Raw genomic sequence first — 23,836 nt, 5'->3', positions numbered from 1 at the left:
AATCTGCATCGAATGCATCTTGCATAACCAGAAGTAGCCTAGGCCTTGCTTTCACCAACCAAGATAGGCTCAACTAAGTCGCCGTATGATCGTGAAACGCGTAACATCGTCAGTGTTTATTTCCCGAGTCATCGTCGACTCGTGATTCGCGATGATTGTATGCCGGGTTTCGTAAATTACTAAATTTTGGGGAAACCCAGTTCGTCTGGGTCAAAATGTGGTGGTTCAAGAACTTTATAGCTTTCACCATCTTTTTTAGTTTACTACGAATATCTAGATCTCAAATAAGGGGTGAGAAAATAACTTATCTAACTTCAAATATTTATGTATTATCTATATTTGAAACGTCTATGTTTAATAAAATAAGATTATGAAAGTATAATAAAAAGAATTAATTTCAAAGTATATTACATTAAAATTACTTAAAAATCAATATATTTGCAAAAATGCGATTGCAAAATATTAAGACAAAGTTTTTCATTCTGTTGAAGAATCTATATTGAGTGCAAATATTTAACAACATGATTAACAAATGCTTAATTAAGTATTTAATTAATACTTTATAGAATTAATTAATATTTTACGAAATTCAAGTCTTTTGTTATTAACTCGATTATATATCTGAATTATTATTTAATTTCTATTAATTATTCGTTAATAAGTTTTTGTAGATTACGTTAACTAAATTGTTTTTCCTCTTTAAAAATTAGATGGTGATTCTCACGAATGTCTACGATCTTGTGCTGACAATGCACTTTCAAAAAAAGTATGCCGTTACGAATTCTTCGTTGAAGAATCACCTGCCCCGAACAGGTAAGATAGATAGAAGTCAGATAAGGTCTACGAATTTATTACGTATTTAATACATCAAAATCAATATGTATACTTTCGAAACTTTTATTTCAATCCAAGTTGAAACTACCAACAAGCTTTCGAAATTATTCTTCCACATGAGCAATTTTATATACTATATAATATAATGTAACCGTTTCTCAATCAATTAATACAAACAGAATGAATCAAATTTTCTAAAAAATTATATAAAATATAAAAGAAAACTATAAATTTTACACATGAAATCATTCTAATCTAGAAGGATGTATAACTTGTTCTCGGGCAATGCTGCAAACAAACTATAGCGCCGCTCAGGCACGATGTAGACCTAAATCAGCGAATATCCTCTTTGAAGGAGAAACCTGTCGGAATCTCGGTCAATTCGAATACACAATTTCTAGTGTAATTCAAGAACTAACGGTTCACACGGATACTAAGTGCATCTTTTATTTTTTCAATTCCCAACTGGTTCTTACACTACCACTTACTGTCACGAACATGATACTTGTATTATAGAGAATAACGCTAGGCTAGATACATAATAACATCATAGGTATACTTTGCGATCGTTGTTAAAATTGTGTGAAAATTGTAATCGTTATTAAATTCTTTTATTATTTTTTATATTATTATTCTAATATTTCATTCTGGTCACGATACGTATTATCTGATGTCAAGTACATATGCATTCAAATTCTATTTATCTGAACTTTTTAAAGTATGAATGGGCAGAATTAATTGATATTATATATATATACCATTAATTAATTTTTCTTATATTTTTATTGTTATTTACAGTATTCGCGATTGTACAAGCAAAAACGAATCGATGATCCACGACAACGTAATATTATTGAATAGCTTTCTAAGAATCAATGGGAAAAGCCCAGGCCCACAAATAGAGGTAAACATTTTTGAACTTATTGTTATCTTTCAATTTATGTATTAGGTATATTTTATACCTCTTTAAAAGTAGTTCGAAGCTATAATATATCAAATTTGTTCATTGTTAAGATATACTTTTGGTTAATTAACAGTACAATTTCAACGCACTTAATATTTTGAATTACGAGTTCACCTTTCAATTTTCAGGTATGTCTTGGAGATACTATAGAAGTGCTTTTATACAACAGATTAGGGTCCGAGGAATTATCTTTTCATTGGCATGGTATACGGCAAAGGAATTCGGCTCATATGGATGGTGTTCCGATGGTCACACAATGTCCTATTTTGCCATTTGGGGGTTTTCGATATAAACTAAAACCGGAAAATGTTGGTACATACATTTATTATGCACACATAGGTAAGCACATCGTATTCAAAACAATGAAATATGCAAACTGATTATATGTGAATGCTAATAAAAATATTAAATAATCAAGAACGATTGATTAATCGAAAAAATATTATGTTCTACAGATGACTGCAAATTTAATACTTTTCTTCTTAAAAACTAGTTCTTATTAAAATAAGTAACGTTTGTCATAAAAATAACTAAAATCCACTATGATTGATTAATTTATCAAACGGTGTTTCATCATCGTTATCCTTCAATAGTTAAATGCATAATCTCATAAATCAGGTATAATAAAGTGATTGTAGGGGTTAAGAAAGTTAATTTTATTTAAATTGTTAAGTTAATTGTTATGTAATTTTTTAACTGTATCACTTTGATAACGTTTAAATCAATTTCAATTTTCCCGCGCTGTAGAACGGCTTCTACTCCTGCGAGGACAAGCAAAATTAAAGTAGATCAATAATCTTGAAACCGTGTACTGTAGAAGTAAGGTTACAGGTTACATGTTACGCTTACTGTTTTAAGAAAAGTAGTGCGTATTAAATACTTAAATATTAATTTTCTTGACATCTATCTTTTTAAATTTTATATGTGTTAAATAGTCAAGTGAATTATAGTAATTTTGTGGTGATAAAATACAATGTAGAATCGAATGTAGCAAGAGATAATCTTTCACGCAGGAGGCTCAGGTACATTAAGTCATTTACATAATATTCTCAATATTTTAAAAGACAATCGTAATGACATTGACTGTTTAATGCCTCCTTCACTTCAACACTGATGGACAAAAATAAATTCATTTGTGTTTTCTTTTATAGCGTCTTTTGATCTGCAGTGTACATTATTATGTCAAAAGCATTAAATAAAAGTAATTTAGTATGAACTAAACCGAACTAAAATAAAAAAAAGTGCAATCGCTTTAAATTTATTTCGTATACGAAGAAGATTAAATTTAATATAGACAAGAAATGAACTCGTCCAAATTTTGTTCTTATTAGCGCCCTGGATTATCACGTTATAGGTATATTGTTCCAATAAGAAATTTTGTCTAAAATATCAGAAATACCAATGCATGTGAAAAATATGAAATTTATAAGAAATAATATGACATTTTTAATCGTTATTGCAAAAATAGTAGTTTCGAGGAAACATCAGCTAAAGTGAGATCAGCAATCGTTTCGATTTACATACGTTGTAATCGAACAAAACAAAATCGAGGAAGAAGATCGATAGTAAGCATTGAAAGATTAGTCGATTTTTAAGGTTGCTTACACAAAGAACCTCAAATTAGCTGCTATCAATCCTGTCATCTGAAATTGAATTTTTCATTATTGCGAATATCAAAAAATTGCTGTACAGTTCTAAACCAATCTTGTATTTACTTCCTATATAGTATTATGATACAAAATTAACGAATATCTTCTTAATATTAATACATTTTATTTACCTATTTCTATAATTATTAAATTTACAATTAAAAATTATCGCACAATTTATTCACAAATATAAAATAAAATTACTGTAATGTATTTATAGAACTGAATCCTTTCATTAATCATGGATATAACAAAAGCATTAATGACATTGAATTATTAGTTTCACAGCAGGCCGACGGCGTATACGGGTCGTTGACAGTTCGAGGACCACAAGATGACCCTAGCTTGGAAAGGATACTTCTCTTGTCATCAAGGCCGCCAACTCCTCTGTCGCGACACTCGCACCTACACCCACCTACGCCTAGTGAACTTCTCTTAAATGGCCAGGTATTGTTTTATCTAATTAGACAAGACGCTACGGTCAGAGAAAGATATATGTAATCCAGCATGAAATGTAGCCAAGATTTCCATATGCCCAGGGAACAAAACCGTTTTCGAAGATCAAAATTCTCGATACGAAATAATATGACAATAAGAACAATTTTTATACAAATATTATTTACTAGTGTTATTGCTTTTTACATTAAGATATTTTCATGGTCACTTGTCAAATGAAAAATTATGTTTTATTAGAACATGTTGAACAAACGAAAGCTATCTTTTTCTCAAAATTGTAAATTTTTTTAATGATATTTGTAGTTCTGTATGAATGAATGAACGAATATTCCAGCAAAACCAATCATTGCGCATATACCTAGCGTCTTAATTAAAAGATATTTCAAGTTTTACTTTTATTCGTTAATTCATATTAGTAAAACTTGTTGTATAATATAGATTACGTCACTGGAATGAGAACTTTCTCTCGTTGTACATTATGTTTCACAAAACTGACGTCATCATTGGCTATGTCTTCTTTTTCAGAATAACGGATCTATCTTGCAAGTCCATTATGGAAGGAAATATTTATTGCGACTTATTAACGCCAACGCGTACAATTGCCCTATACTATTATCCATCTCTGGCCATGATTTTCGCGTCTTGGCTGCCGATGGGAACCCGGTTGAACCGACGGTGGGCAGACACATCTTTTTCTTTCCAGGTATGCAGGCGATTCTCCTTGCTTATACCGTGTGTTTTGTACATTCGGCACACGTAATATATGATCGTTGTACGTACATGTCGGATATACAAAACTCTTCATCCGAGATTTTATATTTAAACCTTGCCTCTCGGTTTTCGTGTACACAATTGCGCTCAGTATTTAAGTGAAAGCGAGTAAAGGGGGCGAGAATGAATTGCAATCGATAAAGGTAGGACGAGACATAATAAAATGAAATTGAATTACAGCTCGTGGGATTAAATTATGTGAGCATTATAGATAGGTATAAGATAGATATGTATTTATAGCATAACTTGAGTATAATCGCCGAAGATGAATCGAGATGAAATATTATAACTTAAGAATGTATATGTATATTGGAAATATTTTTGAAAAACATGTAGCGTAATTCAGGTCGTTCACGACATGTGACTTAAAGCGATAAACGATGGTGAATAGTGGAAGAGTAAACGTTTGATATAGCCCTAATTGTTCTGCGTAAACTAAAGAATTTACATGCGTGATCGCACATAAGCGAAGCGCGATTCTGCCTGACGATGTTCATCCTGCAAAAGACTATAACTAGCGTTTTAAAAATGGTAAATTAAAGAAAGCAAAGGAAGTTACAAGCTATGCGAAAGAGGAGACGACAACGGAAAAGAAAGTGGCACGATATAAAGGCGAAGAACGAACGAAGATGGAGTAGTCGAAGAAAGGGAAAGAAAGTGAAGAGAATGAAGAGAAATGATGAAGATTTATGTTCGACAAGGAAGTAAAATGACAAACGAGAAGGAAGGTAGAGGAGAAGATCAAAAGAAAGGAAAAGGAAGAAACGTAGCAGAAGACAATGGAAATGAAAAAGCTTGGCTATCGTAATTAATGGAAAAGATAGGGAAAACAAAAAAGAGAGAGAGAGAGAGAGAGAGAGAGTGAAGGAAATAAAGCGGTGGAAGCGACGCGATGGAATTGAAGAAGAACGAAAAACGATGAAACGAGGCGCAAGGTCGTTTAGTAAACAAAGAGGAAGGGAACGCTCGAGGATACACGCAACGAGGCCGTAAGAAAGAAATGCGAAAGGGAAAGGGGAAAAGAAAAAGAGAGAAGGAGCAAGAAAAGGAAAGAACGAAACCGCTTGGTAGTCGCACATGCAGCGTGCAGCGGTGGCTGACTCGTTCGCGCAGACTCGGCCGTCTTCGTGTTCTCGCCGGGTTTCCGCAAAGGGAAATAAAGAAAGGAAGGCGACCAAACGCGCGCGGGTCTCGCGCAAAAATCATTAAAACGCGTGCTCGATTCGCGGCTGCGGCGTCGTTGTCGACTCATAGTCGACGATTTATTAGCGGGTACCCACCCGCTTGCTTGTCAGCCGACCGCATCGTTTAACTTTAGTCGACATCCGTCCGTACTTTGTAAATACTTGGACGTACGAGATACATAGGATTCTTTGGAGAAAACGGTGGCCCCTGGCCTAACAAGTGCCCGCGCGTCGCCGTAATATCGTCGTGGCCACTCTATTTTCCATGTCTAGCGACGACGCGTGGAACGAGCCAGAAACGAACGACACGCGGCTCGGCATGGAGTGGACTCGCGACAAAACTCTCGAGCTACTGCGCGAGTATCAGCAGAGACGCGTTCTCTGGGATTGGAATGCTCGGGGGTATCGCGACCGAACGAAGCGAAAACGCGCGATTCAAGAGCTCGCCGAGATCCTTTGCTGCAACACCCTCGAAATCGAGAAAAAGATCACGAATCTCAAGTGTCAGTACTCGAGAGAAGTTCACAAGATACAGAACAGCCGTGACGCAGCTACCGGGCCCGACGATGTTTACGTATCCAAGTGGTTCGCCTTTAAAGCGATGCAGTTCCTGCAATTTGGCACACGTAGATACAGTAAAAGGAAGAAGGTAGGTAGTTACATAGCTATAGATCGTTCTTTATCATTGCGCGTGTATATTACAAGTACGCTGTCGCGCGAGAAATCCAGTTGTGACAGATATTTCGTTCCCACGTGTCGCATTTACCTTAACGGAATACATATACAGACGAGACTCTCTTTCTCTCTTGCTATCAAATTATTCAAGAAAGAAATACTTAGTGTACTTTTGCCCTTTTTTTCCCTCTTTTTATCACACAAAATCTGTGGTAAGCAGAATCATAAAGGCTCCCTTTCTCCAATCGTAAGGAGGCTAGTTTACGCCATATAATTGGCCAAACAATTTCGAAGAAAGACCATTGTGTTTGAATGCATTTCGTGGAAACGATCACCTCGCCTGAACGAAGCGTCGCTGCTCGGGATACGCGTTTCGTCGACTCGTAGCAACGCGACGTGTCATTCTTTTTATAGCAATTTTTCATTCCGTGACTTCGCATTTCGAATCGATCTTGCTTGAAACGTGTCCGATTCTCCTGCACATTCGTGCGCTACCCGATTGCTGATAAACGATCATTCTATCCTTCTCCAATCTGGTCGTTTCCATGCTCGTTTTCTTACATTCTATACCGTATCTGTTCCTATCCGATTCTCTCCGTCTCATTTGCTTTGCTCCGCCTGTCGCCGCCCGCCTTTGTGTTCCTCCACCACTTTCTCCCACAAAGTTCTTCCAGTCTTCGTCTTCGAGAAACCGATCCAATTATGTCGATACATTGCTGCGATTAATTTGCCAATTTTTATGCAAATTTATATTTTTATGGACACAACTAAAGAAATAGGACTTAAGTAGAGAGATGGCGTTTTATCTGTTAGAAATTCTTACAGGTATCGTACTCTCTGATATTTTATACATTCTTCTATATTGTGTGCAATCTTTGGATTATTCTATGCTTAAATTTCACATAAATGCATAAGAATTCGCAGTCCAGCCATGATACTCGATACAGTTTTTGCTATTTTTATCGTTATTATTTATCGTTATCGCTATATTTCTATCGTTTCGTAAGAAAATGTAGAGGTTACTGGTAGGTGATAGAGGATATGGTTAGGCGTATAGATACATTAAATTTCACGAGAATTTATTTTTTATTTGCAAGTAACATAGTTCGATATTATTTATTCGGAATACTTTATCGAAAAACCGGTTTGAATGTTACGATATTCCAATGATCATTACATTTGATTATTTTTATTAGTTTAAAGTATAAATATTAATCAAAGTTCAAGGAACTGGTTGTAACGTTATCGCCGAGTCTAGTCAAGATAAATAAGAAATCGATCATGAAATGTCAGTATGCGTAATAATATATATTATATCTAGGGATATATGCACGTACATATAGAGTGACAAAAAATCAGCTAGGACTTTAAGAGTTTTATTATGTCAAACGGGAAAAGTAAAGTATATTTCACTCTTTCACAACGTCGTTCTTGCTGCACTATGAACGAGGTATTTTGCATATCTTTTTCTATAACGTTTCACAGGTCATTTTCGGTCTAACCGTGATTAAAAAATTGCTTAAATTTGAAGAAAGAATTATTATCGATACGTGATTTCTTGCTTCGATCATACGATATAGATTCGATTCAGAAATCAAAAGCAAAGGAATAATTTAAATGGAAAAGCAGTTTACGTTTCTTTCTGGTATATACCGCGAACTGACGCGTGTGCTTTTTCTTAATTAAGATACGTTCGGGCATTGTTTCTCGAGCTATTTAAATATATTCCCGTGAAAGTTTTTAATACGAAGTTTCCTTGAAAGATCGAAATGTTAGATAAACGTTGAATCGTGTGAACCGAGTATAGCGGATTGAATCGCGATTCGATTCGATTGTGTTTACGCGTGCCGTGTAATTATCATAACCAGGAATGCGAGGTTTTCTCTGGACTCCGGCAAAATTTTTGTAGCTAAATTAAATTAACACGAGAAGCGAGCGTGCGATGAAAATTGGCCTGTGTGGATCCCTAAAATATCGTATCGTAATCAATGATAATAATTAATAAAATGATAATAATTAAATAATTAAACAAAAAGAAAGTGAAACATTGTTGATAAAACGGAGAAAAACTGAATAGGAACACGAATTCTGTAATAATACGATAACTCGTAGATCGTACTCTTGTTTTTTTCTGTATTATTTGTACATTTACTAACACGTTCAAAAAATAGAAATCTATGCGAAGCGGTAAAAGGTAGACTTTGCTTAGTTAGTTAAAGTTATTTTTTATTTTATAAATAGTGTCCTCTGCTCGTAGTTATTATAACATACAACCTTAGTTAGCGATAAATTATGAGAAACATTATCGTAAAAGACCATGTCACATTAGAATTATGCGCATAAATAAGGAATATTTGTAATGTGAGAAGACTTAAGCGACTGGACCGGACTATAATTTTGTTTTTCGGACAAGAACTTTGAACGATAACTCTCCTCTATCGAATCTATGTATCAATCTGAAATCTTGCCATTTAAACGAAAGACCATACGTATGTATGTAAAATAGTAGATAGATTCACTCTTATTATAGAAACTCGAACTATATGAGCTGTTGTTTATCCCTCGACGAGTTCAGACAACACAAATCCTATACATTTCTGTTCTACGCGTTTCCTGTCACCCCTATACCGAATGCAACTGGGTTTCACTCGCACGCGTGAACGTACGCACACGCGTGACGATAAACCGATCGCAATCGACGACGGCGATAGATATGGAAATATATTCTTCTCCCTGCAGAAAATCGAGGAGGAGACGTCCAAGCTGCAAGAGGAGTACATAGTTAGTGACATCGATCCCGAGAGCATAACGTTTATAGACTGTAACGAGGAGACGAACGGATCGGGAACTGGTTCGTTCAACGCCTCGCTAAGCGAAGACGCGGAAGAATCGTCATCCTCGAGCTTGAAGGCGATGGAATTGTATAACGGCTCGTCGCACAATCATAATAGTCCGATTTGCGATCTGGACGAGTTCGGACAGACGAAATTGGAGACTACTTCCGACGAACGAAAGAGAACGAAAGAGGAGTTCGCGAAATTCGCGGAGAGTATCGCGGTACAGCTGGCAGAGATTCCCGACTCGTATTCGAGATCTGTAGCGAAGCTGAGGATCAATCAGATCCTGTTTGAAGCGGAGATAGGCGTCTACGCACAGACACGTCGCTAACAAATGCAACTTCGTTCCGAGTTCGAAGAAACAAGTAAAAGACGATCGTAGTACGATGATGGTGAAACGTCTCCGTAGAAAGAGATTTGTACGCTGTATACGTGTTATTTTGTCATAATTAGTCGGCAAACGAGGCGATGTGTTCATATTCCGTATGGACGTTGTACGAATTCGCAACGATGGACGATAATTAACGTCGGTGTCGGAGTACCGAGATGGATCAGAGAGATTGAAAGAAGAAATGCTTTTGTGACTGAACGAGAGCGAACGAGTAACTCTATTTAGCGCTCTAATTGCACCAAGTAGATGCAGATACGTGTCGTAATATTATGGGAACTATCGTGAAATAGTAGCGTGGATCGTGCTCCAAATGTACGATCGTTTTAACGACACTCCCGATTTTCACATAGGATTGTGTTAATATATTATATTTAATTCGAAGTTCGTCAGAGAAACGACAATACGAAGACTCTTAGCGTTTCTTGCTTATCAGGATCATTATTCGATTCCCATTTCTATCTTAAATTACAGATTAATTACGTTCATCGATACAAGCTACGCGAAACTTCGAATCGATGATTAAGGATAGTAACTTAAGCTAAATAGTCGGGATTTTTAACGAAACACATCGAACAATTTATTGTAATTTTAACTTTTCGTCCTTTAGATAGACAATTTTACGCAATGGGGTGTAAAACTTGCGCGAACAGATTGTATAATAAGACACGAAAGTTGTAGGAATTAAGACGTAATTTACAGTTGAATTCGTAAATTAGAATGCATGTAGTTGGCAAAAAGTCGTTTGTGATATCGCTCATTATACGAAGCGAAGTTTAAGGGATTTGAACGAGACATTTAAGAAATTGTTTATACTTGATATTATATTTTTTCGTAAAAGATCTTTTCCTGGGAATTAATCGTTCAAGGCCCCAGGTGTAAACTCGAATATCTCTTTGGAAGGAAGATAAACGATCTACGTATTATTAAGATTGTTGTGCTCCGATAGTAAGAGGATTCTGTGGAATCCAAGGAATAATTGACGTTATCAAGGGATAATAAATTTAACAAAATATTAGAAAAAAGATATTTTGTAATTAAAAGCCAGAACCACGCTGTATTATAAAAGGTAAACGAAAGGAGGAATTTATTTTCCAATATTTAAATACCTTTTGCGTATGAAAAATACGTTAACAGGTACGTTATCGTTTTAGCATTCGATTCACGAAGAAGACTGTATTTCTAAAATCTATTGCTATTTTTCGCGATTGTTATTTGCTTGTTTGTTACGATGTAACTATAATACGAATCGAGTATCTTTTTAAAGTATCTTCGATCGATCAAACGTTATATATAATTGTGAAACGAAATGTTACTCATATTCGATGGAAATAACGGATATGTGATTTTAAATGTGAATATAAGTCAAAAGTCCATGACATTTGAGTCAAGTTGAACAGAATAATGATGAAATACCGGTGAACTCGCTGGAATATTTAGAAGGGAAGTTTATAAACTTACGAATAAAGATTTGTTCGTATTGAGCAATGAACACTTGTTCAATTTCAAGGAAAAAGTATGTAATAAAGATTTTTCTTTATACGAACAACTTTCTTATATTTTTGATACATATTCCTAAATTCTTGAATTTTGTGTAACTTTCAAATTGATCTGGAAAATTTGCCCGTTGAAAAGGAAAGTTGATTGCCAATTACAAATACTGATTTGATTGTTTGCAAAATATCTTAACGAGAAAGTATTAATTAATGCGCATGTTGTGATACAGATCATATTTTATAAAATGAGTTCCAACGAAATTATTGATCCACCTAACAGCGATATTCGTCATTTATACAATCTGTCTTATGAATGATCTAGATTATAAGAATGTATTCCATTGATAGGTATCGTTTCAGGGCTTTAAATAGTAGACGTAGCAAAGTATAGACTACAAACTATTTTTTATCGAAAGCAATCCCTCCGTAAAATTGAAAATAAGTCGTTTTAGATTACTTTATTAATTTTCGTTTAAGAGACAAACTGTATTGTATTTCATATCATATCGACTAAATCCTTTGTCAGTAGGTAGGTATAAAGAAAACATTAGATAGTAATGATTGTACACAAGATTCAACAGTCTCCGGTGTATGTCTTTATATAACTCGTTCATCCTTGTTCCTGATTCTACGATAGTTTTATATTTTTATATTATTGTGATCCTTTTTAGAAGCTTTACTGACAACCGTTAAATTTTAAAATACATAGTGGAAACTAATATTCACACGATCAAACATCCTTTTTTTTTTTTTTTATAAGTTTGTATTCTCATTTCTATTAAACAAAATTTGGTTCTAAGATCATTATCAGAGGAATATTATTTCTTCCGATCGAACCTCTTTCTCATATCCTAAAAAGTTCTTCGTGGTAAATAATCTCGAATCAATTTTGTTCATATTACCATATCGATAATTTGAATAATAATTGATCGCCGATCTTTTAAATAGATCCGTTCCCATATAATTTAAGTGAACATTTCATGGATAAAGATATATCATGATTCTGAAAATGAAAATTGACAAAATGACAGTGTAATTGTTGTAAAATTAACGATCAGTAGAGACAGAAATATAATATAAAAATAAAAATGATAAAACTGTAATTTGCTATTATTTTTAATGTCTAATCGTAGATAAATCGAATAGGTATTAGTAATAATTTAATAATAATAAAATAATTTAATTTAATAATAATAAAAGTAACATTTTCTTAGTCGTTACTTTAACGTATATAAATATTTTTCAGTAGTCGTAAAATGAATTTTTTCGCGTTTCAAGTTTCTATCAGATATTAATCTTAATGATGCTCAATCATGAATTCCGAAGAAATACAGTGTCTTTCTGTGCAAAAGAAGAAAGTACATAGGCGAGAATGTAGAATAAGTTACATAGGGATCTAAAAGTTAAACTACACGATCGTTGCCTTGATATCCCATAACTTTTCTTCCGATAAATAGCGATTATAGCGTATTAATATTAGTGCATCAATAGCACAGTGTAAAAAATTCTTTGTAAAAAGACATAACACTAAAGTTATCTATTTATCTGTCTAGAAAAATCTTGGGAAGAATCAAAGTGATCATTGAAAAGTTAAGGTTGTACTACACGCGTGATTTTATTCTCGTGATTCATATTTTTTCCACATATTATTTTATTGCGAATGAAAACAATTGATCATTAAAAGTAAATATTTTATGTATTTATTCCAAAATATTGTTGGATATCCATGTAATATAAACTCTATTAAAAACAGATTTGAGAAATGAAATTTTCAAACGTATAAACAATTTCCTCGGTAAAAATAGAAACTCGGAGGATAGTAAGTACATATTTATATACATATGTGTAATAATTGCAGTTTTATGCTGATTACGAAAAATTAATTCGAACTGAGATTAAAAAAGTTTGCTGGGAGTTATAGGCATATCTACATGCATATACTCAGCAGCAATGAAACTTAAATTCTTCCTGTATTACGATATACATATCCCCATATTATTTCTTATAGTTTATATAGCTATGGTTTTTTATATTATAGCAAAACGTCTACACTTTACTTTGTATACTTTTATTCAATAAAATAACTAGGATACCTGTTTCAGATATGCAATTACTCTTTCCATAAATTCAATACCATAAAGTTAGAATATCAGCTTTTAATAGAAAAGTGGATATTTCTAGATGTCAGCAACGAAATTTGTATAATATTAAGGAATAGGATAATCTTATCATTTTCTTTTTTATTTTTTTTATAGATTCTCTACTATACGAATTTAATTTTAGGTGAGAGATTTGACATAATTCTCGAAGCAAATCAACCTCCTGGGAAATACCTCGTTGATATAAAGGGCCATCGGGACTGTCAAAACCTTCATCAGGAAGCTTTCATCCTTTATGATGATATAAAACCGCAGTCCGCTATAATCAAAGACGAAAAACTATTGAAAATCAATGACTATGCAATTACGAACAAGGGCCACGATTGTCATGAAATATCAAGGAATTTCATTTGTGGTTTGGATTTAAAAGGCTCGAGAGGGATCGAGATTAACTCAGACGAAATTATTTATGTTCCATTCGACGTGAATGCTTTTTCCTATTTCACGGATGAAATGTCCGACTACAGATATAATTTTTACGGATGCCCTTTCTATCCATCAGATCTAAGTAAGGACATGAAGAGTTTGTTAATATTAAAACTATCAGTCTGTAATGCCTGCCTAAATGTATTATACTATGCGTAAATGACCATAATTAATTTTTTTACATTTTACCAAAAGTACCTGCATAATTTTAGCAATTGCGAAATCAAACATTTGGAAGTTGTTACTTGAGCTGATTTGATAGTTGTAGGCGTCAGAACTGTTATTTCTAATTACTATTTTGTTTGTTCAATATTATTCGATATAATTTTCACTTACTTATAAATATAAAATACATACGCGAAAGATATGCCACATTACATTTATTCGCGATAGTTTCTTAATGGATCGTAATTTTTATTTTCTTAAATCTTTCTTCTTTTTTATACTTCTCGACTTTCTACATCCATAAATGCAAATTTCAGGTGTGAGCAAAGAAGGAGCAAGGGTTGCACAAATTAATCGTATATCGTTTAAATATCCCATGTCTCCGTTATTGTCTCAACCGGAAAATATACCAGAGGAATCGATTTGCTCTTTGGAAACGCGTTCAGAAGAGTGTGCTGACACACCATTGTTTTGTGAATGTATCCACGTGATCGAAGTTCCACCTAGAAAAAATATCGATATTATTTTAATAGATGAAGGTAATTTTAATCTACTTTACATTATGATTTATTATTTTATATTTAAGATAATTCTTTATTCAGGTTCTGGCGGAAATGTCTCCCATACGTTTCACGTACATGGCTATAACGCGAGTGTCCTAGGAAAAAGTAGTTTCGAACGAGCAATTACCAAAGAAGAAATTATCCTGTTGGATCGTAACAAACAGTTAGATCGCAATTTTTTAAATCCACCTCAGAAGGACAGTTTCGTTGTACCAAATAAAGGATACGTTATTCTTCGTCTTTTTACTGATAATTTAGGTAGAAACCATTATATTTGCAATCTTTAGCGAAATCTCTTAAGAAAAGAATAATTTCATTTGTGAGAATCTTTTAATAAAATTATGACATGAATTCATTTACCATTTGCAGGATATTGGATGTGGGAAGCAAGAAGCACGGCAATATCATCAGGAATATCTGGACCTGTTATGCAATTTTTGTTAAAGGTAGGAAATCGTGAAAGCTTCTTACCCGTTCCTTTGGACTTCCCTACCTGTGGAAGTAATAAACATCCGGACATGGTATTCGAAACCAACTAATTTAGTGTATAAACTGTAATTTATTATATTACCATATATTTATTTTATATCCTGCTACTTAATTCAAGTCAATTAATCACATTAATTTAACGTTGTACCATAAATAATCTTTATTTACATAAAAAAAGAGAATCTTTTAAAAGATAAATATTTTTCTAAAAAAGCAATTTGTGACTTACATTGTGAAGAATAGAAACGAATAAAATAGTAAATTCTAGAATGCAATTGAGGAACCAATTAAGTTTGGGGAAACTTATAAGTTATACAAATCTTTTAAAGTGTCCACCGCTGATCTCCAGTTGTTGCATACCGCGTGGCACCGGTGGAAGATCACTTTTATCCCCTACGTGAATGACCAGTTCCATTCCGGTTATGTGATGCCAAATAAAGTGGCAGTGAAGTAACCACCATCCTATAAAATAGTACTTTTATCTTCATCCGAAGTATTTTAATAAATTTATAATGTTGTAGATGTGATTCAAATGAATTTAATTAGCATCAATGTAATATTTACGATAAATGATTTTAGACATTTAGAAGAAGAAGAAGAAGAAGAAGAAAGTCTAATTTTCTCGAAAAAGAAGAACAGCTATATGAAGAAAATGCTATTTTGAAAGTAATTAAATATTTTACCAGGATTATTCGCCTTGAAACGTATAATTGCGTATCCTCCATTTATCAGTTTATTAGTGTCTTTACCAGGTGGATTTGAATATTCCCCATTTTTAAGACGTTGCATGTGTTGGTCTATTACTGCTTCTATATCTTATCTCGAAATATTTCTACCACCAAAATCCCCCATACTAAATACTCTAAATTCATAACCGTGCAAGTAGAACGAATGATATAGGCCAGGCAGGAGCACTGTAATATAATTTGTTATTTAACGCTATATAACGTATATATGTTATATAACGGTATTCTTTTCGTAATGAAACAAGATCAGCCTATTAAATAGGTCAACATTCTTTTATCTTGTACTAAAGACAAATACTAGATACCTTCGTCGTATATTACTAGCTCCACGATATTATTCAGTTGTGCATTGATAACGTCAGAACATGTGCAAGATTCGGTGCAATCGTTCTGTACGTTTTCCTTACATATTGTTTGGCGAGAAGTACGTTGCGAGAGCAGAGGCGCCGATGGTTCCACGTGCGAGATATTAAACGTAACAGCAATCTCGGAACCTGCAGCTGGACCTAAAACGAAACAAAATGTTTTACGGAAACAAGATATATAACAATAAATAAATAACACATAAATGAAATATAACAATAAAACGAAAAAAATTGTATTTCTTTAATTGGATGCAAATAAGCAGATTTTTTATATTTATGACGCACAAGAAATAATTTGCTATAATTAGAAAATGAGTAAGATGACTTATACATATATAGGCACTTATTTATTATGAGAGAATCATTAAAAGAAACTTACTAAAGTAGCGAGGGTACTTGTTTGACCTAAATAATTTCTTGTCCCCATCCTGATTGTAAACGAAGAACCAAAAGGGTAATATGTGCCTCTCATCCGGTTCAACTTTCAAGAGATCAGGATCGATGTCGAAGGCTTCCACTTGGTTCACACAAACGGCACTTTGTGTGTTATTTGTATTGCACTCCGTTCCATTAAGCGAATTATACGTCTAAAAAATGTGAAAGAATCACATGTTACAGTTGTTAGATACATCTAAATACAATTTACATATAACGCCAAAATTTTAATCTGAGAAATTTGTAAACACATTTGTACAAATCTAAATTTAACGTGGGTGTCTGATGACTATCGTGGTTATTATATGTATGATCTAAATGTAAAATATTTCTCACTATACATATATGTATATTAATACGTACGGTCCTTGTGTCGTATAGAATTCAATGTGGAAGAAACCGAGTATTTTTAACGGCTTGACAAATTACTTTGACGTCGTATTGACCAAAATTAATTTCAGCTGTCGCACGCTCCAATAAGGCCACTAAATTGCCTGAGATATATTATGTCTATATATATATATATATATATTAGGTCGTTATATTTCCAATTACGAAATCGTTTGATAAAATTAGGGCGTGAATTCATTTATTATCTGTAGGATATTGGATGTGGGAAACACGGCAGTATCGGCAGGAAACTGCACTCGTTACGCAATTCTTCTTCGAGGTAGAAAATCGTAAAAGTTTTTTATCCGCTCCTTTGTACTTCCCCAGGTGCGCAAGTAATAAACACCCGAACATGGTATTCCATACAAATTAATTTAATGTATAAATTTCAAGCTAAAAAGTCACACTAATTTTACGTTATACTACAAATAATTTTCGTTTACATTAAAAAGGAGAATCCTTTAAAAGGACAAAGGATAGGTAAATATTTGTTTAAAAAGGTAATTTGTGACTTATATCGTGAAGAATAAAAAAGAGTAAGTAAGAGTAATAGATTCTGAAAATATTATATTTCTGTTTCATCACTTTTTACATGTTACAATACGATCAAAGAATTAATTAAACTTAGGGATATCGAAAACCATAAAAATCGTTCAAAGTGTGCAACGCTGGTCTCCAATTGTTGCATACCGGGAAATTTGGTGGTACCGGTGGAAGATCTTCTCTGTCCCCTACGTGTATGACCAGTTCCATTCCAGTAATGTGATGCCAAGTAAAGTGACAATGAAGTAACCACCACCCTATAAAACAATATATTATATCTTCATCCAAGATGTTTTAAGCATTTACTGTGTTGTAAATATGATATAAATGAATTTAATTAACATTAATCAAATATTCGAGACAAATGTTCTTAGATGAAGAATAAGACAGTGCAATTTTCTCAAAAACGGGGAAGAACTACACGCGGAAAATTGTTTCGGAAATACGTATGTATATAATTGAATATCTTACCTGGATTATCCGCCTTGAAACGTACAATTGCATATCCTCCCATTGGAATTTTAACAGTATCTTTACCAGGTGGGTTCGTATATTCTCCATTTTGAAGGCGTTCCGTGTGCTGCTCTATTACTTCGTCTATGTCTGCTGTCGAAACATTTCTATTATCACCAAAATCCCCCATACTAAACACTCTAAATTCGTAACCGTGTAGATGGAACGGATGATATAAGCCTTCCAGTGGTACTATAATAAAATTTTGTTATTTAACATTATCGAATTTGCAATATTTTTTGCGCAATGAAACAAGATTAGTCTGTTAAATAGGTCAACATTCTTTTATCTTGTTTCGTACTAAAGACAGATACTAGATACCTTGGTCGTATATTACTAGCTCCACGATATTATTTAATCTTGTATTGATAATTTGCGAACATGTGCAAGGTTCCGTGCAATCGTTCTGTACATTTTTCTTGCATACCGTTTGGTAAGAACTACGTTGCGAGAGCAGAGGCGCCGCTGGACTCTCGTACGATATATTGCCAAACGTAGAAAGAAGCTGAGAATAATCGTTTGCAGCTGAAACGGAACAAATGTTTTACTAGTAACACAGGATAGACATCGACAAATAAATAATACAAAAATGAAAAACAAGGATAAAACTGAAGAAGAAAATTTTATTCTTTTAGCCGAATAAAAATAAGCTGATTTTCGTATGAATAATTTCTTGCGCGTTAGAAATAATTTGCTATGATAAGAAAATGAACAAGAGGATTTGTACATATGCATATACTTAGTTACTTTCAAAGAAGCATTAAATACAACTTACTGAAATAGGTACGGTACATGTCTGCTACAAATAATGTCCTGTCCCCATACTGACTGTAATTATAAAAGAAGAAAGGTAATATGTGTCTCTCATCCGGATCAACTTTCAAGAGATCATCATCGGTCTCGAAGGCTTCCAGTTGGTTCACGCAAATTCCATTTTCTGTGTTGTCTGTATTGCAATCCTGTCCACTAAGCGGATTATAGGTCTAAAAAATCGAAATCATCAATTAATAGAAATCAAGGAAGAATCAGGTATTACAGTTGTTAGATACACCCAAATAGTATTTGAAAAATAATTGGAAGATTTTAGTCTGAGAAATTTATAAAAGCTAAAGTAGTTCGTAATAATTAAAAATAGAATTAAAGCTACATTTCTTTCTCAGGGAAAGTAAATTTTTATTTAGGATGAATAAAGCAGAGCATGTTTTGATACTTACAACACCATCTGTTGTATCGTTATAAGTAGGACTTGGTCTTGTAGGCCAATTAGGACCACCATCGTATTTTAAGATAGCTAACTGCTGTACCCCAGTTTGGTTACATTCACCAAGTCCACGCACTTGTATCCAATAAGAATCAACACTTTGATTTGCAGTTAGGATAAAATCGACGCGTTCACCTGTATATTTCGAATGCTTATTTTAAACACATAAAACGTAAACTGGTACAATAAAGCAACTTTCTCTCGACTCTGTATTAAAGCAAAAAAAAAGTTCTATCATATGGAAAATATTCTTAGTCGTAATAACGTAATAATCTAATCGAACAGCCGATTTCGAAAGGAAAAGTTGAAATTTATCAAACCTGAAGACGAGATTATTTTATCCACTGTTCTGGGTTGCACATTTGCACCATCCTGAGCAATTATGACTAATTGATGTCCTTCGATTCTAAGTTCCGCCAGGCATACTGTACTGAAAGAATTAATCATCCGTATTCTGTGTCGTTCTCCGCTCCTTACGGTATATTCTGTTATCGGTGAATTCGTAGTTTGGCCGGTAACTGGATCCTAAAAACAATTATAATTTATTAATAATTAATAATCTGCTTCTGACGAATAGTATTAGCAAACAGAAACGAAGAAATCGTTTCTATCCGAAATTTACCATTTAATCGCCTAATGCTAAGAGTTTTGCGATCCTTAGACAATATAATATAAAAGAATATTTTTGCAGTAAAGATATACATATAGTTTACCGTCCAATTTCCTAAACCGTTTATAAGTATGTTCTGCGGAGCCTGTCCTGGATCACGTCTATACGAACCAGGATAACGTTCTAACGATAACACATGCATCCAATCACTTAAGAATATGATAATGTCATCTCTATCGTATGATTGATAATGAGGATCTTTAGATGGTGGATCTCTAACAATAAGACCACCATATTGCCCATCTAGCATGTGTGTCCAGATGTGAGAATGGTAGAAATGCGTGCCCGAATTTTGCACTACAAAGTCATATCTAGAACAGGATATCACAAAATTTGTATTTCATTTAGTTTCATACCGTGATATTTTATAAGAAGCTTATTTTACATGAAATGTTTTCTTTTATAATGGACACTAAATTAAAAGGATTAAACCGTAATAACAGTTCGCGTAATCAAATCTTTTATATAATAATAGACAAAAGAAATGAAGGGTGATATATCGTTAAATAGCAGACCGAATAAACGATATCATGATATTTATGGTAAAATGAAAAGACAGTAAAATATAGACTTTAAAATAGTATTTACCTAAATGACGAAGAAGACGGAATCGGGCATTGTGTGACATAAGGAACACCATCGTAATATTGAAAACCGTTTTGGAAAATTCCGTGCCAATGTATCGTGACTTCATTTCCTGAGGCAGCATTCCGCACGTCTACTATAACGCGATCGTTCAAACACACCTGAAAACGAGTCAAGTGTTTTCTCAAAAAAATTACGATCTATCACAAAAGTGTACTGTACATTTTCGTCTCCTTCGTATTTTCTTTATGCCCACGTACTTGTCGAAATTAACGAAAAGACAATGTCGAATAGTTATCGAATCTAGCAGTACTTTTATGTCAGATATATGCAAAGAAACTGAAAAATTTATGTAAAATCCTGCTCAAAATACCAGGATCATATGAAGAATACGAAGGAGAAATCGCAGTTCGTTATCATATTACGATTTTTACCTTGATCAATGGTCCTGGTAACTGTCGATTGATAGGTATCAAAGACTTTTCAAATCCATCTCCTAAAATACATTGGAACCTTTGAGATTCCACGTTACAAGCACTGAAAATATTGATATTTAGTTTATTTAATCACCGACTTAAATATGCGAGCATCTTTATTTCTAGCTTATTTTACTGCAGCTATTTTCATAGTTCCACGCTTTAATCAAATATATATCGGCGGCGGCAAATTAACGTGAAACGCTCGTGTGAATTGTCAGGAAAATTGTCAGAAAAATAAAAACAAAGAAAAGACACGCAAACGTGGTGTAAGGTGGTTCGTCTGCACTGGGCTTAGACTCTGTGTAGACTTTTGCCCGCGCGATATCTCTGTGATCATATATCCTTCTTCGTGCTTCCAATTAAAAATAAGGAAAACAGACATACGATCGCAGCGACATCGTAGCGTGCATCTGTTCTAAAGAGTTTAGAAACAAAGGGCAACAAAAGTAATCCTTTGTTAAGAAATATTCCGAATTATAATTGCCGATAAATTCCTGTGATTGATTTTTCGTTTTCCTTTAGGTAGCAAGATATGATGTAAATAATTCTTTACTTGTTCATACAGCAATTATCAAAGATTGATGAATAATATTAATTTATGAAGCGAGTATAACAAACAACGACTTAGCATTAAAGTACAGGTGGTTAGGAAGAGAAAGAAAGAAAGAATTTTATAATTTAAGGATTGCGCTAGTTTTGTAATGTGTGAATATCATCCTTATTTTACTGTTATTAATGTTAATTTGTATGGAATTCAGTATAAAGAAATTCTCACTTCAGATGCTATAGAAAAGATAAATATTACGGAAGGCAGAAGACCGAAATATTATTATTATAGATAATATTATTATTATTATTATATTTATTTATTTTATTCTGGAAGCCGCAATAGATTAAAATATACTATACCATAAAATTTATTTTTTGGAAAATATTATATTATATCTGTTCAGGTTTTTCTGACAATTGTTATCAAAACCATTCGCGTCGTTGACAATTTTTTAGTTCATGAAATGTACGTTATTTTAATCATTCTACGAAGTTTAATAAAACGTAGCTCATTGATGACTATCGTGGCAACTAACGTGTTAACGTGTATCTCCTGTCAGATATTACATACATGATCCAAACTTAAAATATTATTCAGTATATATATGTATATCAATACGTACGGTCCTACTGTTGTATAGAATTCAATATTGAAGGAATAATAACAATTTCTAGGTTCTTCAAAATCTGTGCAACTTCGTGCACATTCTTCGGGCGAAGAAAGTACTATCGATGAAGAATTAGGACCATAGTCGTCGGCCCAACCCCAGTACGCTGCGCACAAGTAAAACAATATATTAGAAACGATATTGGAAAATCATCGAATAAAATTATAAAATCTGTCAAACGATCCTAATCAAAGTGAAGCGTAATGGTATAATTTAAATAGCAATAATACGAAGAATAATACGGAAATTTTTAATTTTTATTATTATCAGAAAATTTAAGAGATGAGATTATAAATGTTTCGCGTAAAAATATGCATACATTAAATACATGTATCAACAAAAAGAGATATAGTAAACATTTATTAATTCATCCACAAGCATTAATTCCATCATTAAATGCGAACAGGGATTGATATGCAGACAATAAATCTCCTACGCATATAGTTGAAATAAGCGGTGTCTTTAAAATAGTTCGAGACGTACAAAACACAATAAACTAACTTAAGGAATATTATGAGTTACTCGTTTCAAATGAATCCATATTCATATATGCACAAATTATATACACTAATAATATAATTTGTATAAATAAATTTGCAGTAATTTGACAAATTTTTAATAAATAAATTACATTTGTAAACACTTACGGTTGCTGTACGACAGTTGCACGTGAAACAGCAGAACAATGCAAAATGCATAAAATTTTGTCACATTCTGAAAAATATTAAAAAAATTAACAAGCGTCATTTTCCACTAAAACCAAACAAAGTCCAGTGTTTTATGGGCCTTCCTTTAATTGACTACTACTAACATTTTTTCGCGCTAATAGCTTCAATTTATAGAAAAAAAGCGGGCAATTTAATCATTTTCAAAACTTATCGGCTTATCTACATTTCCGGGTATCGATTTACTTTTAATTACTCTGTAAGTTGTTTATCGTTTGAAAGCTTTTTAGTGCTGGCTTCCTTCAAATTATACAATGTCGAGGACATCACTTAAATGGATAAATGCAAAATCTATTCCACATATTTGAATTATATGTAACGAACATTCTGATAAGAAACAAACTCAGTGCTGTGTAAACAATTACTATAGAATGTTTTATTATAATTAAACGTAAAAAATAAACTTTTAGTTTCAAATATCTAATGTAAACGTGCCAGACCTCTGGCAGAAATCCAACTTAAATTACATTCTACTGTATAAAACAATACAACAAGGTTTTACTGTATAAAACAATACAACAATACAACATATTATACAATATAATATAACATATATAACAATAATTTATCATATTGTTATAATATCAATTATGGAAGAAAACATTAAAAAGGATTCTTCCATGTTCAATAAAATTTTACATTAAATTCGGTCAGTCGTATATTCCTCATCTCAATTTTGTGTACAATACATGATGTAATACTTAATTCTTACCATTTGTCATTTACACAACTTATTTATCTTCTTCTTTTTTTTTTTCAAAGTTTTGTTTATCTTTTTACACGTAATTGGTGTTCCACTATGCAAATAAAAGCATGTAATTATTGTTTCTTATTATACCCAAAATTGGAAT

The 23,836-nt window shown here is 33.1% G+C and overlaps 3 protein-coding genes across 4 annotated transcripts; 2 read left to right on the top strand and 1 right to left on the bottom strand.

The window, feature by feature from the left end:
• Window positions 1-7: 7 nt before the first annotated feature.
• Window positions 8-15,461, top strand: LOC100749951 (laccase-3-like). The gene is made up of 10 exons (XM_012382644.3): window positions 8-291; window positions 711-813; window positions 1,633-1,738; window positions 1,927-2,137; window positions 3,728-3,894; window positions 4,429-4,606; window positions 13,538-13,921; window positions 14,322-14,543; window positions 14,607-14,825; window positions 14,937-15,461. The coding sequence occupies exons 1-10, from the start codon at window positions 216-218 to the stop codon at window positions 15,104-15,106; spliced, it is 1,836 nt and encodes a 611-aa protein (XP_012238067.1). The 5' UTR covers window positions 8-215; the 3' UTR covers window positions 15,107-15,461.
• On the top strand, window positions 4,613-12,353 carry LOC105680427. Its single transcript, XM_012382646.3, has 2 exons — window positions 4,613-6,507; window positions 9,273-12,353. Exons 1-2 carry the CDS (start codon window positions 6,124-6,126, stop codon window positions 9,699-9,701), a joined length of 813 nt encoding a protein of 270 aa, XP_012238069.1. The 5' UTR covers window positions 4,613-6,123; the 3' UTR covers window positions 9,702-12,353.
• Window positions 15,393-23,090, bottom strand: LOC100743659 (laccase-1). Of its 2 annotated transcripts, none has more exons than XR_002946198.2 (11): window positions 22,908-23,090; window positions 22,216-22,366; window positions 20,999-21,101; window positions 20,568-20,725; window positions 20,023-20,290; window positions 19,630-19,834; window positions 19,263-19,444; window positions 16,547-16,754; window positions 16,108-16,308; window positions 15,740-15,970; window positions 15,393-15,518 (listed from the first exon to the last, which is right to left on the bottom strand). XR_002946198.2 is itself a non-coding variant. In XM_003487468.4 (11 exons), the coding sequence occupies exons 1-11, from the start codon at window positions 23,005-23,007 to the stop codon at window positions 17,617-17,619; spliced, it is 1,989 nt and encodes a 662-aa protein (XP_003487516.1). In that variant the 5' UTR covers window positions 23,008-23,089; the 3' UTR covers window positions 17,534-17,616. The 2 variants fall into 2 exon arrangements, 1 of the variants encoding a protein (XP_003487516.1); XM_003487468.4 differs by lacking the exons at window positions 15,393-15,518; window positions 15,740-15,970; window positions 16,108-16,308; window positions 16,547-16,754 and adding exons at window positions 17,534-17,792; window positions 18,007-18,240; window positions 18,370-18,573; window positions 18,824-19,031 and having other exon boundaries at window positions 22,908-23,089.
• Window positions 23,091-23,836: the final 746 nt, after the last annotated feature.

Source organism: Bombus impatiens, unplaced genomic scaffold (assembly GCF_000188095.3).
Source record: "Bombus impatiens unplaced genomic scaffold, BIMP_2.2 scf_0155, whole genome shotgun sequence".
Taxonomy (NCBI): Eukaryota; Metazoa; Arthropoda; class Insecta; order Hymenoptera; family Apidae; genus Bombus; species Bombus impatiens.
This window is presented reverse-complemented; position numbering and strand designations above follow the sequence as displayed.